This window comes from Sinohyriopsis cumingii, chromosome 6 (assembly GCF_028554795.1).
Source record: "Sinohyriopsis cumingii isolate HCF-2022 chromosome 6, ASM2855479v2, whole genome shotgun sequence".
Classification (NCBI taxonomy): Eukaryota; Metazoa; Mollusca; class Bivalvia; order Unionida; family Unionidae; genus Sinohyriopsis; species Sinohyriopsis cumingii.
In genome coordinates, this window is record NC_142966.1 from 51,487,593 (window position 1) to 51,506,705 (window position 19,113).

Below are 19,113 nucleotides of genomic sequence, written 5' to 3' on the forward strand. Positions count from 1 at the left end.
TTTCACTTCCTTTCACTGCATTTTAACTGCAGTTTACTAGTTACACTGTCATAGATATATGGGGAGTGTCTGCTGAAACCACAGACAATTGTCCATGTTCAGGGTTCCATAGTTCTTCCTTGCTGAAACCACAGACAATTAAACATTCCAATAAGCATGTGTTTGTTAAGATCCTAATAAAATAAAATGAAACAAATTACCATTTGCATATGAAGCATAAAAAACAATAATGATCAGGTCTTCAGCATCCGCAGCGATTTTCCAAGGTCGTGGGGGTCACCACAAAGCCTGTATCAAAGTGATATATTTATAGACTACACAGTATCCCCTTCCCCCCCCCCACATGGATGCCCATGGTTGGAGTGAACCAGTTTGTTTTTCTAATGAATTTTTGTTGTTCTTTTTCTGCACTGAGATATTTGTTCTGTATTATCAGTTTTATTTTCAAAAAAGTAGACAAGTCAAGATTGATGTTCAGGAAAGAAAAGCTCTTGAAATAATCCATATTAATTTGCCATTGTAGATTAAGGCACTACATAAAGAAATGATGATTGTTTTTTTATTTGATACATGGTTTGCATGAATGTCTCAAATAAATTGAAGGAGTGTTAGAAGGATGAGATAAATTATATTTGTTCACATGCAAAAGCTGGATTGCTATCTTTGTTACACTTCAGAGATACGGAAATGAAATAGAGGGTTTCTCTTTTGAAGAAATTTAGCCAAGATTGGTTAAATCTTTCATATTGGGTGCACTTCCAAAGGAAACAGACCAATACACAACACTGTATCAAGTTAAAAAATGACCTTTTGGGTAGAAAAGGTCATAATAACATATAAATGATGAAGTTGTAGTGAACTGTTCAAGTAAGCTCTTGAAATAAATCAGATATTGACCACTTCAAACAAATAGTTCTGGTAAAATGGTGTAGGAAAAGAAAAAAGTTTAATTTTAAACTATCATTACTGCTTGATGGAGGTCAGTTTAAATTAAATAGGGACACATACATCATCTTATAAAAGTTGCCTTTATTATGCATCAAACGTTGAGATACAGTGTACACATAATTCATGTTTTATATGGCTTCTTTCATTTGGCAGAAGGATCGTATTTGATTTTGGTTTTTGTTGGCTTTATTGGTAATTTTAACACATTAGCTGCATTGTGATGGGGAAATGGGAACTAAATGCCTTTTCCAATGACAACTTATGTTGGTATCAAACCCAGAATCCTTAAATTGTGAGTATAGTGCTCAACCAGCTGTGCTGCTAGGGCCTCCTGCACAAGGATCAAAGATAAACTAAACATAAATGGAAAAATATTGAACAATTCATACCTGTGATAATGGTTAATTGGATACATTGCAGACTCTTTCAGCTTTTTTGTCCTAAATGAAAGAACAAAGCAAAACTGAACAAACAGACCAATGAACAAACACATTTATCAGCTTGAATTATAATTGATGGAGAAAATAAACAATAATCGTAAAGAAAACAAATTGATAACCACCAAACATCATTTTCCTAAGGAAGCATTTTCAAGTTTAAAGATAAGGTGTAAGTAAAAGTGAAAGAAAGGCTTTAATCTGTAAGTGCATAGTGGATCAGCAAACAAGACTTTATGTTCATGAATTTTTATGGCCATGAATGTGACTGGACAACTAATAATGCAATAATTAGACCGCAAACAGTGAAGTATACTAGTAGTGTTGTATTTTCATTCATATTGATGCAAGGTGAGTCAATAAATCTGATAGGAACATGAATCATGTGACTCTCTCCAACAGTAATGCAACACTAGGATTATTATCAGGGTCTGTAGTTTGTTGGAGTAAATGCTTGTATTACTTAATGCAAAGTAAGTGGATTTGTTCATTTGCTAGCTGAGTGACATTAATCCAGAGGAAATTGAAGAGTTGGGGTCAAAAGTTTAAACTGGTTTCATGTAGATTGTACTGTAAGGACTAATGAAATGGAATTGTAAATACTTGGATTAGGTCATGTACTAAATTAAATTAAAAAAAGATCAAAAGATCCATAGTCATTGTGTATTGTAAAAGTCACATTCACAACAAAACTTATCCCTGAAATTTTTAAATAATATACTGTCATTTTCAGTTTAAGTCACAGTGGTATAACAAAGCTTTATGATATCCAGTTTAAGTCACAGTGGTATAACAAAGCTTTATGATATCCAGTTTAAGTCACAGTGGTATAACAAAGCTTTATGATATCCAGTTTGGAAGTTAGTTTGACTTTGTTCAGGGCCAGTGACTGATGCACTTTTTTTTACCTCCATTGATGCCAGTTCAATATTCATCTATTTTTAAGCTTTGCTGTTAATACCATCCATCCATCAGAACAGGTTTGTTATCAATACCCATGATTGCTTCTCCTCCTAAACAGAAATTAAACTGACATGAAGGTCTCACGTTAAAAATTCTTATAATGTATAGTTGGTTCTACATGAAATGGTTCCAGTCTGATGTGCATTAAGGCCACCACATCAGCAATCTTAAAAATCTTATTATGGCTGTTCCTCATGAATGTATGATCATAGTGATACGAGTTCTTCATCAGAAGACTTGTTATGTCTAGTTGGGTCTAAATGACCCTTTGACCACAGTCCTGGCCATCATGAAAATCATGTCATTGCTACTTACCTGAATGGATGGCTGTTTTAGCATGAGAGTTTTCACTAAAAGACTTCTTATGATGTCAGGTTAGTCCTAATGGTGCCAATCTGACATCCAACATAGCCACCACAGCAGCAATTTTAAAAATATTGTTTTTGCTACTTGTCCTGATCTAATGGAACTTGTGGTGTCTAGTTGGTCTTAATATCCAATATGACCACCACAGTGACCATCTTGAAAATCTTATCTCCTTATAGATGGAAAGTGATGTCAACATTGGGTTTTCACCAGAAGACTTCTTGTGATATTGTCTTGTTGGTCATAAATGAAAAAAATGCAGATCTGACATCCAGTGTGACCACCATGGCAGCCATTTTAAAAACCTTGATATAGCTCCTCCTCCTAAATAGAAAGTAATATCACCATAACAACATGGGGTTTTCATCAGACCACTGATTATAATATCTAGTTTGTCATGAATGAAAACGTGCTGATCTGACATCAGATATGATTGCCACAATGAGCATATTGAAAAAAATTTCACTATAATTCTCCTGAATGGATGATCATATCAACACGAGTTTTTCACCAAAAGTCTTCTGCTTCTGATGGTATCCAGTTTGATCTGTATGAAAATAGTGTTGATTTCACACCCATGTTGACTGCCACAGTGGCTAATTTGAAAATATTATCGATCAAGAATGTCAGAGATTGCTTCAACACTCAGCAGTTCAACAGAAGACATGGTCTATCTTGAATTTCTGGAAATTCCTTTTAGCCTGTATCACAAGAGACCCTCAAGGGAGTCCCTTGTTAAATTGTTGGCAAGGATTAAATGAGACCCTCACCACATACCTAGCAAGTACCAAATATGAAAAACCCATGTTAAATTGTTGGCATGGCTTTATTGAGATCCTCACCAAAGTACCTAGCATGTACCAGGGGATATGTGGGTGTTCAAGGCATCATTATACCAATAGATGCCTTTGCTTTCACACTCGCTCACTGACAGTATGAGTAAGTGGTATAGTTACAAAATGTCAGTGAATATTTGTGAAAACAAAGACAATTATCTTGATGCTTTAAGTGGGTACTTAGTGTCTAGTCTTAATTGAATCCTATTACTTGCTGAGTACTTAGTGCCTAAGTCTTAACTGAATCCTATTACATGCTGGGTACTTAGTTCCTAGTCTTAAATGAATCCTAGTACATGCAGAGTACTTTAAGTGCCTAGTCTTAATTGAATCCTATTACTTGCTGAATACTTAGTGCCTAAGCCTTAACTGAATAATAGTACATGCTGAGTACTTAATGCATGGTCTTAACTGAATCCTAGTACATGCCGGGTACTTAGTGCCTAGTCTTAACTGAATCCTCCTAGTACATGCCGGGTACTTAGTGCCTAGTCTTAACTGAATCCTCCTAGTACATGCCGGGTACTTAGTGCCTAGTCTTAACTGAATCCTCCTAGTACATGCCGGGTACTTAGTGCCTAGTCTTAACTGAACCCTATTACATGCTGGGTACTTAATGCATAGTCTTAACTGAATCCAAGTACATACTGGGTACTTAATGCATATTCTTAACTGAATCCTATTACATGCTGGGTACTTAGTGCATAGTCTTAACTGAATCCTATTATATGCTGGGTACTTAGTGCCTAGTCGTAACTGAATCCTGTTACATGTTGGGTACTTAATGCATAGTCTTAACTGAATCCTATTACATGCTAGGTACTTACTGCATGGTTTTAACTGAATCCTATTACATGCTGGGTACTTAGTGCATAGTCTTAACTAAATCCTGTTACATAATGGGTACTTAATGCACAGTTTTAAATGAATCCTATTACTTGCTGAGTAATTATTGCATAAGTCTTAACTGAATCCTATTACATGCTTAATGCACAGTTTTAACTATATTCCTTCTCTACACTCTGGGTAGTTTGTGTACACTATTTACTGCATCTTGATACATGCTGGGAACATGTACTCTTTGCATTTGTTTTTAACTGAATCCTGTTATATGGTGGGTGTTTGATGCACATATGTCCAAACTGAAACTTGCAAACAAATGCTTAAAAAATTACCCAAAAATAAATCAAAGTGGGAAAATAAGGCCCTGTAGTTACACTTGATCAGATCCTGTGCGAGAGAGATTTCTTTCATACCTAGATATTATATTGCTTTCAGACTTTGGCTCCAACCTGATAAGAATGATATTCTGATGATGAACTGATATCAGTGTCATAGTGGTTTGCATGGTCAGGTTACAGTTCACCTGAAATATGAAGCAATTAATGTCATCAAGGGTTAGGGCCAAATCCAAATCAATTCTTGGATACAAATTTTCAGAATGGTGTCATCTGTGTAGCTTGTGTTGGGCACCAGTACATTCCAAAAACAGAGATTTAGGTTTCTTCCATCATTCCAGACTATTTATTATTTATTTTAATTTATTCAAGTTAATTTTTTGTTTTCTTTGGTATACAGGTAATCATTAATGTTCAATTGGCAGTTTAGAGTTTAGTTGCTCAACATTTTTAATTTTGTTTTCTTGGCTTCATGGTGGTTACAAAGCATGGATGTATTATAAGACCCAGCAAAAACTTACATGGAAACAATAGGATCAGTTCCCCCACCCCCATTCAGTTGATTAAGTACTGTAGCGACACAATTAATGTCATTTTTACAAAACTACGTACATTCGTATCAAATGATGATACAGTAATTGATTATTTGAGTCAATTTTTTATTGGTGTTTTCAGTTATCATAGGATTTCATGTTTTTTACCATTATATGCATGGATTACAGGGCCAGACATTGTGGATACAGTGGCAAATTCCCTTGTTAATTTGGAATTTATTACACTTTCCATACAATGTACTACATGTATTTATACCCATATCACACAACATAGACACTGATCTGCCATCACATGATGTTTCTTCTAACTGCAATAGATTCATATTGCTGGTGTTTAATGCAGCTGCTGATTTGAATGTCCAGTTTGCAGCTGGATCCAACCAACTCAAGATTTAGATATGGTTATTTAATTATTGAAAAGATAAGTCATTTTTATTGGTTGCATGCAACTGAGAGAATAGGAAACAAATTAAAACTGATATAGCCAAGCAAAAATAATGCAATTACACCATGTTTAATATGATATCAGATTGGTTTGATAGTCCCAGTAAAACAAAACCATTGCAATTAAAATCAATCTATTGATAGATTTACATGACATCAAAACTGACAGAATAATTAAAGTCTTTGGATGAATTGATTTATTGCAATTATATTGGGCTAGAGAAAGGGAAATGGAAATTATCAATCAGTTCCAACCATTTCATTGGATCTTAACCCAGTTTTATAACTTAATGACAAACCAGCTATGTTTAAGGTAAAGCTAATTATACCATATGTATTCGCTTACAAATCGAGTCAAACTGCCAACAACAACGATCCTGATCTGCCGTAGCATGATATGCCTTCTGATTCTGTTGATTAGTCCTAATAAAATGCACCGAATCAGATCTACTCACACATTATGTGGCAGCAGAGCTGGGTCTGTGCAGTTTGCAGTTGGACTTGTCTCATAAGCAAGTACACTTGGTACTCGTTGAATCTTTGTAACATAATGGGAATAATTAGGCTTGACATCTGTTTCCCAGTAACTGGTAGTCTAGGTTCTGCAATTAGTGCACAATTGATATTGTCTCTATATTGCATATAGGTCATTGCATCTGGATGATAATGTGATGTCCTTTTTATAGAAAAATGAATATACATTACATTTGGGACTGAGCTTTCATTGGGGGAAGGGTATTGACAGGACTTCATATTTTCAAATGGGGGTGGGGTGGGGCATTGAGATAACAAAGCAGTAATCAGTGCCTGTGTCCAGTACAGGTGTTAACACTTTGTCAATAAAAATAAACTGTAAGCACAAGTGTACTTATTTTTTTCTTTCAATCATCTATTTCATGACTAAAATCATCATGAAAGCATGGGTCAGTTAATAGTAATTTAACAAGACTAAGATAACAAATAATAACAAAGAGAACTAATCTAAATGTTCACTTCAGTGTGTTGAATCTTACATTCAATGGTTGCTCCTTCATTATTTCAATTGATGTCCTACATTCCAGAATGACTTATGTTGATATGTTGTTTGCAGTATATAAGCAAAGAATTAAATGCTTCCCTATGCTGCTGTGCTTCACAAAGTAAAATTGTCAACCAGGAATTCTGTATTTTTGCTGGACTTTGATTGCCTTGCTGATTATGTATTGCTTCAAAAATCACCTTCAAAAAATGAAAAACATATGAGCACCATTCAGACAACTGAAACAATCACGCTTTGTGTTTTATACATGGAGTAAAAATGTTGCTTCTGTTCACAAACTTGCCAATAATCTTATACAGATAGCTTAAACAATCTCATTCAAGGCAGTGATGTGTAATAACTTTGTTCTAATTCAAGACAGCGATGTGTAATAACTTTGTTCTAATTCAAGGCAGTGATGTGTAATAACTTTGTTCTAATTCAAGACAGCGATGTGTAATAACTTTGTTCTAATTCAAGGCAGTGATGTGTAATAACTTTGTTCTAATTCAAGACAGTGATGTGTAATAACTTTGTTCTAATTCAAGGCAGTGATGTGTAATAACTTTGTTCTAATTCAAGGCAGCAATGTGTAATAACTTTGTTCTAATTCAAGGCACTGTGATGTGTTTAACTTTAGGACTTTCTCATGCACCTTGCATCTCTTTTATTTATCTGTAACAAACTGGGTTATTCCACTTTGTGAACTTTACCTATGCTAATTAGGACACATCACCCTAGCTATTGGCATGTTTATACATGTACCTGATCTTTTTGCCATTTAATACCCTCTATGACAATTTGTGGTATAAAGAGCCCCTAGGATAGCTTTACATTGGATCTGAGCATGCAGGTCTGTTGACAGATTATTCATGCTATATGTTACAGGCCTTTTGTTATATAGAAAGATTACAGAAAATCATGTTGTTAGCGTGATACATTGTGATATGGCAGGTATGTATTAGTGTACAAGTATCTACATTTACTTCAAGTTATTTTCCTCATTGATTTCTGACTCTATTCAAATGGCACAAAATGTTTAGATGAAGAAAAAAAAACTCCATCAGGTGTAAGGAGCTTTCTCGTTAATATTCTGCTTTGCATCTGGTTACTGTTTATTGATGACTTTTTTCCAACATGATTTCATGGTCAAGGCTTGCTATGATATAGTAACCTCAGTGTGATCCACGAAGTAAAAGTAGAACAGTGCAAGTAATTTCCTTGATAGTTTTGCCTTAATTCAGTTATGGTTGATTGTATTTGAATAAATTTCTTCATTCTGAGAAATATTTTTTAAAAATTTGTGTGAATGTGTGTGTGTGATTTGAATTTTTAACATAGTTTTAAACTTTTTTCAGTCATATTGCTACTATTATGTCTGCAGTGTGGCAATTTTTAGAGATGTCTAGCACTGGGGCATCTTGCCATAAACATGTATCATGATGTCCCACCCAGTCACATTAACCTGACACTTAAGGCCAACCAGTCATTATACTAACCTCTTAATGCTGATCATCTAGTCTTTTTTATGACCACTGGTGTTCAAAACCCACAGCTTGATCTTTGACATAATTGCTGGAATTGATCATGTATATATTTTTATTGGTATCTGATTTATCTACTTTAAATCAGTAGACAATTATTGATTGTTACAATTTTTTTTATAATGGGGAGACAATTTTAAACAAGATTCCAGCTTTCTACTGAATTCCCAGATAATGTACATGAAGATCTTCTCTTGAATAAATACTATTCAAACTTTCATTTTTAATCAACTTATCATTAATCAAATACATATTTCTATACATTATGAAGGTACTCGAAGAAATAAGTAACCTTGTGCCACAAACTCTCTATCATTTTCACTTAATGAAAGAAATATTTCTCAAAAAGGCATACTTTCACAGCATCATGTTTGTGTTTGTGACCTAACAACAGTTTAGATCACTTTAATATTTGTATAGTGATTGTTTTCGTTTCAAGAGGAATAATTAAACATAGGGATTATTGTGAGAAAATTGTGAAAATATCTGTCGCTATATCCTTGGAGAACACTTTACATTGATCTGTAATCTGTTTACACTGGAATTATGTGCACAAGCAATTAATAGTTAAGAGGTTTCCTCTTATTAGCCTTCATTTATGTGCACTCCACAAATACCACATACTTCCGACAGAGTGACTCGGGTGTATGGTGCAGTTGTTTGCATTGTCAGCATACACAGTGGAGGGAATTGGCAAACAGGCCTATACTATTTTCATGTCCTGTAGCTGAAGTTTATTTTCATGTTGTAGTTGTGGAAATCATACATAATTATAGAACACCGTTTAAAAAAAAACGGCTGCCCCATGTCCTTGAAAAATCAGCCTGATTAGTCTGAAGTACAATAACATGTTAAAATAAGGAAAACAATGTCTGAGTAGCTAATTTAGACAATGAAAGTGCAATGAATGAATTACAAGAAATATAAAAAGTAAAACAGTTATCGGGTCATCTTTTTTCAAAAATTTACCTTTGAAATGCAGCAAGTGAAAATGAGCTTGTCATTAGGCCAAGGTTTATACTCAATAAGACAAATTCCACCCATGAATCGTATATCAGAATAAAGGAATTGAATGTTCTTTCTATAGTACCTAAGAGATGCAAGGTCTTTTTTAAATAGCTAGGACAGCAAGTGAGGAAAACCTGGGAATTATTTTTCTGTAAAAATTAGAACATATCCAAGGTACAAGACTGTAAATGGTCAACTTTACAACCATGTATCTGAGCAGGCTCTTGCCACAAAAAAAAAAACTTGTCCATCTGTCCATTTGTCCTTCTGTTACTGATTTTATTTCTGGAGAGTTTCTTTTGTTGTCCAACCATCTACAGTTACCACATTTTTGTGGACAGCTTGTAGTTACATTAAGAATAAACCCCATCAGTATTTGGTTCAGAAGTCAAAATCACTACAACTGAAAGATGTAAAACAAATTAATATAAAAATTGTCTCATATTAATTGCTGGACTTGCTTATATGACACGAAATGCAAACATCACATACCCAGATCTGCCATCACATAATGCACAGGTAGATCTAGTTCTGTGCAGTGTGTTAGGAGTATCATATTTACATGCATATGAGTGCAAACTGCACAGACCCAGATCTGCTGTCATATAATGCACTGGCAGATCTGAGTGTGCAGTTTGTTAGTATCAGGATCTTTGTTGTTTGCAGTTCAACTCATCTTATAGGCGAGTATATATATAGTAATCAGTAGAAGAAACAACATAGACCCTGATCAGTCAGTGCATAATGCAGATCAGGGTTTATGTAGATTATAGTTGGACTTATAAGTGGATACATACAGCACAGCATTTAGTTGACATTTCATATACTGGCTATCATGATTTAATTATTTGCCTCCAATCCATTGTTCCATTGCACATTGCAGTTCCCATCAGTGTTTACACTTTGTTAAAATGTCCTTGATCTGAATGAAGACAGATACCTGCAAGAAGGAGATTATTTTTAATTGCTGTTATCTGACATAGCCTTAAGTATTGTCAATTATTTATGACATGGTAAACATGTTGGCAGTGCAAGTTTCTGTATAGGAATACAATTTTGCCTTTATCAAAGGATATGAAATGTGTATTTCAGTTTAATACTATTTGCTTTACTCAGTTCACTATATTAGTTTGTGGTACTAATTCTTATTTTAGAGTTCTTGCAGTCATGACCTTAGAACTGGTGATACAAGATTTACTGTCTGGTATACATTTTGTTCCCTGTCTGCGTGGGTTCGAGTCTCAGGTTTGGCCATTGTGGGTACGTGAGAAAGCTTGCCAGTAGCTTCTCGTGGGTCAGTGGTACTTTCCGGGGTTTTCCTAGGTTCTTCCACCACCATTTATACTGGCTGCCAATTATAGCCTTTCTGGTACTGAAAAATGGCGTTAAACCCTACAACAACAACATTTTGTTCCAGCTGTTTTCCTTTTTTCTTTTTTTTTCTTTTTTATAAATATGTAAATTGATTTCCAAAAATCCCATCTTTTGAACATCATATTGAAATCAGTTTAAAGTTTAAAGTAGCAGCATTAGTTCTGCAGGCAGTATTTACTGTTTGTACATGGTAATTGGTTGTTTTTGATAGTTACTGGAAGACTTCCTATATATATTTAATGTTTCCAAATTTAAATAGTCACAACTGTGCTTAGGTGCCAGTGAACCGAATAGATAAATAAAGATTTATGTACATACACATATACAGACTTTTATGTCAGGTATAATTGTGTTTTCATTCCTTTCATTCCATGACTAGACGTATTGCAGTGGTCAGTCATTTTGTATGCATGTCATAGGTCAAGAATGATCAATATCATATTGAACAGAATTTTTAACGACAGTCTCGGACCAGCTCTCTCTATAATTGGGCAGCAATTCCTTCAGGGCTTGGGTTAATCAAAGTCTTCCATAGGAGACATATTTACTTGGCCAAATTAATTTGGAGTCTAGGTCAGTCATAGAATATTTGCCTTAAGTAGCATTATAAAGCTAAGACAGTTCAGTCTTTGACATGCTTCCTTAACCGTTTGACCTTTGGGTCATGGTTAATGTTCCATATCACTACATTGATCATGGGCTCAACATGGAGGCCCCATCCTAATGTCCAGTTATTCATCATAATATGTTTGTAAGCTGGCAGATTATCATTGTGGAGAATCTGGTACAGAGCCACTTAGGTTGTCTCTCAACAGTGAAACCTGACTTTACAGGATGATGGGGTTTTTTTTCCTCGTTTTGGACAGGTGTCATCTGTATAGAGCATTTTTTACATCAGATTATAAATTATTGAGTTTCTTCTTGGCTAATTATAGGGAATTATTTTAGGATAGTAAGTATTTCCCATTCAGCTCAGGCACTTTATCCACCCAGAAAACACTTTACAAAATCAATACCGTCGAGGGAAGACATATAAATGGAGCAATGGAGCATTCTAAGTGTTAATTGTCCATTATAAGCATCTGTCCTTTTTGGGGGTTCAGCATCCAGTTGGGCAGGTTGAACAAGTTCATTTTCATCTAACATAGTTATTGTGAGACTTACCTTTATGTAAGTGGGAAAAATCTCAAAACGGTATATAGCTAAACATTATCAATGTTCTTGCTGTGAAAACTTATTCAGACTGAGGATGTTGTTGGTAAATAAACTCAAGTCAGGCTTAATTTTGTTCAAGTTGATTAAAAATATGAAGGAGGATGGGAGAAAGACCTGGTGTTAAGTGCTCTGTAGTTATTGACAGGAAAGGTAAATTGTTGCTGAGTTTACATTGTCTGGCATGGGGCAACTGGTCATCAAGTGTGATAGATTTTTCAGTAACATTGTTAAGTTGTGTCTTGTAATATGTAACTTTGTTTACATTATCTGGCATGGGATGCTTTATTGTGAACAGTAGGAGACTTTCATTATTGACAGTTTTAAAAGATCTAGTATGGAGTTTTGTCTTTTGCACATGAACTAATCATTTTTGCACAGCTGTGAGTATTTGTTGTTCAACAGAAATGTCAAGGATAGCAGTCACAAATTAATTTGGAGTCAGCTTTTGGATAAATGGCATGTAAATTGCAGATAGTTAATTAAAATCCCTGATACAACTGTGAAGCTTTAGATGCATTAAAATAACACCAGTTGCAGTATCCTATGATAAAACCAATTCCAGTATTATAGGGCTAAATTTAGTTATTTCAGTTGCTATGGTATTTATATTAGTTTTAGAAGGAAAGATATATTTGTGTATAAATTTTCTAAATTCTCTACATAAATTTAATAACAGTATGTCTATGATAGAGGAGTAACTCTACAGTCAGTTAGATTTAGAGGCAGAGATTTGGGGTCAATACTAGGTTACCAGCAGCTATTCAAATGCTATGGTGTCAAGTTACAGTCCAGAGAAATTGAAACAAAGGAGTCAGTAGGACAGTTGGAAGATGTGTTTGTAAAGCTAATTAAAATCAATTATCGCAAGTTTGCCTTAATGCTTAAACATTAAAATTAGTGACCATTTGAAGGGAAATTTGAATCTCTTTTAGTAGGTATAAGGTGCTTAAAATAGAGTTGAGTAGTTATAGTTTAATTTTGAAGTAATTTGCTCAAAAGGATAAAGTTTACAAGTAATTTCATATTCAAAATAATATTTTTGTAAATTCTAACACACAGCATCAGTGGGAAAAGAGTGTGTATGGAGAGTACATATATGGCTTTATTTTGGATTACAAAATTTAGATTCTGTGCATTTTGATATGTAGATTAGAGTTAGATAAAGGGTCTGCACCTAACACAGTCAGACCAGAATATTAGTTTAGAATAGGTCTTCAGGGAATGTTTTCTCTGAAGTCCGCTAGGATTGTTTAAATAACCAGGTCAAACATAGTGCAGGGAGTCAGCATGAAGAACTAGGGGCAACATACTTCATTAAAGGTAGAAAAAGAAGAAACCCTCTTGCTTGTGACTAATTCCCCATAGCGCAGTGACATCAGAAAGGCGCTACTACACCAGTCTTAAATTTTTCAAAATGTAAAGGCTAGGCTTAGTATAGGGCAAAGATATCCTTTGTAAAATATTGACAAAATTGTTTGTAAATATTGACAAAATTGAGTAAAGTGTGGGATGGACTTCACATCAAGGATGGATTTATCATTTAAGCATGGGTTTATCATGAAGCCTCAGCCTCAGCCGGGGCTTATCATGAAGCATGGACTTATTTCAAGGCATGGACTTATGAAGAATGGACTTATTGTAAGGCATGGGTTTATCATAAAGCATTGGATTATTGTAAGGCATGAGCTTATCATGAAACATGGACTTATTATAAGTCATGGACTTATTATGAAGCATGGACTTATCATAATGATTGGACTTTGAAGCATGGACTTATTGTAAGGCATGGGTTTATCATTTAAGCATGGCTTATCATGAAGCATGGACTTGTTATGGGATATGGACTTGCAAAGCATGGACTTATTATAAGGCATGGACTTATCATGAAGCATGGACTTATCATAAGGCATGGACTTATTGTAAGTCATGGGCTTATCATGAAGCATGGGCTTGTCATCATGCATTAGGTTTACATGTATCATCAGGTACTGGTTTATCATCAGACAGATAGTATTATCTTCATCCATGGGCTAATGATGAAGCATGTGAAGCATGGACATCATCAAGCAAGGGCTAATAATCAAGCATGCACCTGATATCAAGTATGGGCTTATCATCAAACATGGGCTTACATGTATAATCAAGTAACTGCTTTGCCTTAAACATGAAATTGTCATCAAGCATGGACTTCCCATCAGGTATAGCTTATCATCAAGCATGGATTTACATGCATCAGCAAGCATGGTTTTACATGCATCAACAAGCATTGATTTACATGCATCAACAAGCATTCATTTACATGCAACAGCAAGCATTGATTTACATGCATCAGCAATCATTGATTTACATGCATCAGCAAGCATGGATTTACATGCATCAGCAAGCATTGATTTACATGCATCAGCAAGCATGGATTTACATGCATCAATAAGCACTGATTTACATGCATCAGCAAGCATTGATTTACATGCATCAGCAATCATTGATTTACATGCATTAGCAAGCATTGATTTACATGCATCAGCAATCATTGATTTACATCCATCAGCAATCATTGATTTACATGCATCATCAAGCATTGATTTACATGCATCAGCAAGCATTGATTTACATGCATCAGCAAGCATTGATTTACATGCATCAGCAAGCATTGATTTACATGCATCAACAAGCATTGATTTACATGCATCATCAAGCATTGATTTACATGCATCAGTAAGCATGGATTTACATGCATCAGCAATCATTGATGTACATGCATCAGCAAGCACTGATTTACATGCATCATCAAGCATTGATTTACATGCATCAACAAGCATGGATTTACATGCATCAGCAAGCATTGATTTACATGCATCAGCAAGCACTGATTTACATGCATCAGCAAGCACTGATTTACTTGCATCATCAAGCATTGATTTACATGCATCAGTAAGCATGGATTTACATGCATCAGCAAGCATTGATTTACATGCATCAGCAAGCATGGATTTACATGCATCAATAAGCACTGATTTACATGCATCAGCAAGCATTGATTTACATGCATCAGCAATCATTGATTTACATGCATTAGCAAGCATTGATTTACATGCATCAGCAATCATTGATTTACATCCATCAGCAATCATTGATTTACATGCATCATCAAGCATTGATTTACATGCATCAGCAAGCATTGATTTACATGCATCAGCAAGCACTGATTTACATGCATCAGCAAGCACTGATTTACTTGCATCATCAAGCATTGATTTACATGCATCAGTAAGCATGGATTTACATGCATCAGCAAGCATTGATTTACATGCATCAGCAAGCATGGATTTACATGCATCAATAAGCACTGATTTACATGCATCAGCAAGCATTGATTTACATGCATCAGCAATCATTGATTTACATGCATTAGCAAGCATTGATTTACATGCATCAGCAATCATTGATTTACATCCATCAGCAATCATTGATTTACATGCATCATCAAGCATTGATTTACATGCATCAGCAAGCATTGATTTACATGCATCAGCAAGCATTGATTTACATGCATCAGCAATCATTGATTTACATGCATTAGCAAGCATTGATTTACATGCATCATCAAGCATTGATTTACATGCATCAGTAAGCATGGATTTACATGCATCATCAAGCATTGATTTACATGCATCAGCAAGCATTGATTTACATACATCAGCAAGCATTGATTTACATGCATCAGCAATCATTGATTTACATGCATCAGCAAGCATTGATTTACATGCATCAACAAGCATTGATTTACATGCATCAGCAATCATTGATTTACAAGCATGAGCAAGCATTGATTTACATGCATCAACAAGCATTGATTTACATGCATCAACAAGCATTGATTTACATGCATCAGTAAGCATGGATTTACATGCATCAGCAAGCATTGATTTACATGCATCAGCAAGCACTGATTTACATGCATCATCAAGCATTGATTTACATGCATCAGTAAGCATGGATTTACATGCATCAGCAAGCATTGATTTACATGCATCAGCAAGCACTGATTTACATGCATCAGCAAGCACTGATTTACATGCATCATCAAGCATTGATTTACATGCATCAGCAAGCATGGATTTACATGCATCAACAAGCATTCATTTACATGCATCAGCAAGCACTGATTTACATGCATCATCAAGCATTGATTTACATGCATCAGTAAGCATGGATTTACATGCATCAGCAAGCATTGATTTACATGCATCAGCAAGCACTGATTTACATGCATCAGCAAGCACTGATTTACTTGCATCATCAAGCATTGATTTACATGCATCAGTAAGCATGGATTTACATGTATCAGCAAGCATTGATTTACATGCATCAGTAAGCATGGATTTACATGCATCAGCAAGCATTGATTTACATGCATCAGCAGGCATGGATTTACATGCATCAGCAAGCATTGATTTACATGCATCAACAAGCATTGATTTACATGCATCATCAAGCATGGATTTACGTGCATCATCAAGCATGGATTTACATGCATCTTCAAGCATTGATTTACATGCATCAGTAAGCATGGATTTACATGCATCAGCAAGCAATGGTTCACATGCATCAGCAAGCACTGATTTACATGCATCAGCAAGCACTGATTTACATGCATCAGCAAGCACTGATTTACATGCATCAGCAAGCATTGATTTACATGCATCAGCAAGCATTGATTTATGATCAGGCATACTCTTATCATCAAGCATGGGCCTATCAACAAGTATTGGGTTATCATCAAAAAGATGTTTATATGTATCATCAAGTATAGGCATATCATCAAGCATGTGTATCATCAAGTACAGTGTCATGATCTATCATCAGGCATCTCCTTTCATCAGGCATGAGAGGGGCACTGAGTGGTCTAAAGTGTTCTCCATTACGGATCACTGCCATCTCACCTCTGTCTGTGTGGGTTTGAGTCTCGGATTCGGCTAATGTGGGTATGTGAGAAAGCTTGCCAGTAGTAGCTTGTGGGTCGGTGGTTCTTTCCCGGATTTTCCCGGGTTCTTCCTCCACCATTAATACTAGCTGCCATGTATAGCCTATCGTGTGCGAAAAAATGGCATTAAACCCTACAGCAACAACAACAACATCATCAGGCATGAGCTAATCATCAAATTAGGGCTTATCATCAAGCAAGGCCTTGTCATCAGGCATGGCCTTCTCATATGATCAGACATGGGCATATCATCAGACATGGGCTTATCATCAGGCATGGGCTTATCATATCAGCAGGCATAGGCTTACCATCAGACATGTTCATATCAAGTTATTATGGACTTGTCATCAGATATGTACATATCAAGCTGTTATGGACTTGTCATCAGACATGTACATATCATGTTATAATGGACTTGTCATCAGACATGTACATATCAAGTTATAATGGACATGTCATCAGACATGTACATATCAAGTTATTATGGACTTGTCATCAGACATGTACATATCAAGTTATAATGGACATGTCATCAGGCATGTTCATATCATGTTATAATGGACTTGTCATCAGGCATGTACATATCATGTTATAATGGACTTGTCATCAGACATGTACATATCAAGTTATAATGGACTTGTCATCAGACATGTACATATCATGTTATAATGGACTTGTCATCATATTAGATTAAGTAAGGTATCCAGTAAAATATCATGAATAGCATGCACTCAAATACCAACTTGTTGAAATGAAAAACGTTTCCAGGTAACTGTAAATTCACAGATGATCAGAGTGATTTTAAAAAGTAAATTACTTGTAACAGAAGATGTATGCAGGGTTTACTGATTGGAGTGTTATTAAAATGAAATTAAAGCCATCATTTATTTATTCTCAAAGAGTGAGTAGAGTTTATTTGCGTCATAGCAGAATTGTTCCATTGGCTTGATTTGTATGGTCAGTCCCATGTTTGATGTTGTGTGTCTAGTTAAACATGTTTCCATTGATTCTCATAGTTCCCTTCATTAAGATCAATAAAAGACTATTGTGTAATCATAGAGAAGGATAGAACTGTGTGAAATTGCATGTAATTTTAGATATTAGAACATACATTCCTTTTAGTAAAATAGGTTTTCATTTCAGGATGCAATTTGTAAGTGCCTGTTTGATATTACTGATTCAGCAATTTTATTCTCAAACATTAAGCATATTATGGTGTACCTCTGTCATAATTCAGAAGGCCTGTATATTAACTCATAGGTACAGATTTATCCTGCTTTCTTCTGCACCATTGGGCAGAAACTCTACCAGACTTACCCATGTAACTTCTTCATTTGAAGCAATGTACTGAAATGGACCCACCTCTAATGACTAAGTACATGTGCATTTTGCATTAAGGAAGAGTACTCAGATGGACCCTACTCTGATGGAGAAAAGTCCTATACAGTATATAGGGCTTTCTCCCTTAACTGAGCCTGAGTACAGAAATGGACCCTGCTGAAAAGGAGAATAGGCCCATATACATTCTCTATTAAGCCACAGTATTGAAATGGACCCTAGTCCAAAGGTGTATATGCCAATATAGTCACCTTAATTTAGCCAGATTACTGAAATGGACCCTTAAATCCGTAGGGCTATATACAGTCACCTTAATTTAGCCAAAGTATTTAAATGGACACCACTCCCAAGGAGTATAAGGATAAATAACATTCACCTTAATTAAGCCAGAGTAATGAAATGAACCCTACTCCCAAGAAGTATCATAAGGTCCATATATGTTCACCTTAATTAAGCCAGAGTAATGAAATGAACCTTACTCCCAAGAAGTATCATAAGGTCCATATATGTTCACCTTAATTAAGCCAGAAGGGTCCCCAAGTGGCCGAGTGGTCTAAAGCGCTCACCGTTCAAGATCACTGCCATCTCACCTCTGTCTGCATAGGTTTGAGTCCAAGGCTCGGCTAGCGTGGGTACGTGGGAAAGCCTGCCAGTAGCTTCTTGTGGGCCGGTTGTTCTTCCCTAGGTTTTCCAAGGTTCTTCCTCCACCAGTTATACTGGCCGCCATGTATAGCCTATCTTTTGCTGAAAAATGGCATTAAACCCTAGAACAACAACAACAACATAATTAAGCCAGAGGATTTTATCAGAACGAACTCTCAAGGAGTATAGGCCCATATACATTCACCTTTATTATGCCAGAGTATTGAACTTGACCTTGATCCCAGTGAAAATAAGCACATTGTC

The 19,113-nt window shown here is 35.5% G+C and overlaps 1 protein-coding gene across 7 annotated transcripts in view; it reads left to right on the top strand.

The window, feature by feature from the left end:
- Window positions 1-19,113, top strand: part of LOC149796924 (H(+)/Cl(-) exchange transporter 3-like) — a 178,279-nt gene that overhangs the window by 61,244 nt on the left and 97,922 nt on the right. The window contains exon 1 of one of the 7 annotated variants that reach the window (XM_089961597.1): window positions 7,597-7,698. The exons of the other annotated variants lie outside the window; for them this stretch is intronic. Within the exon in view, the coding sequence (XP_089817723.1) occupies window positions 7,617-7,698 (82 nt within the window). The 5' untranslated portion in view covers window positions 7,597-7,616. Of the gene's footprint in view, window positions 1-7,596; window positions 7,699-19,113 lie in introns of those variants that run through there. 7 annotated transcript variants of the gene reach the window in all.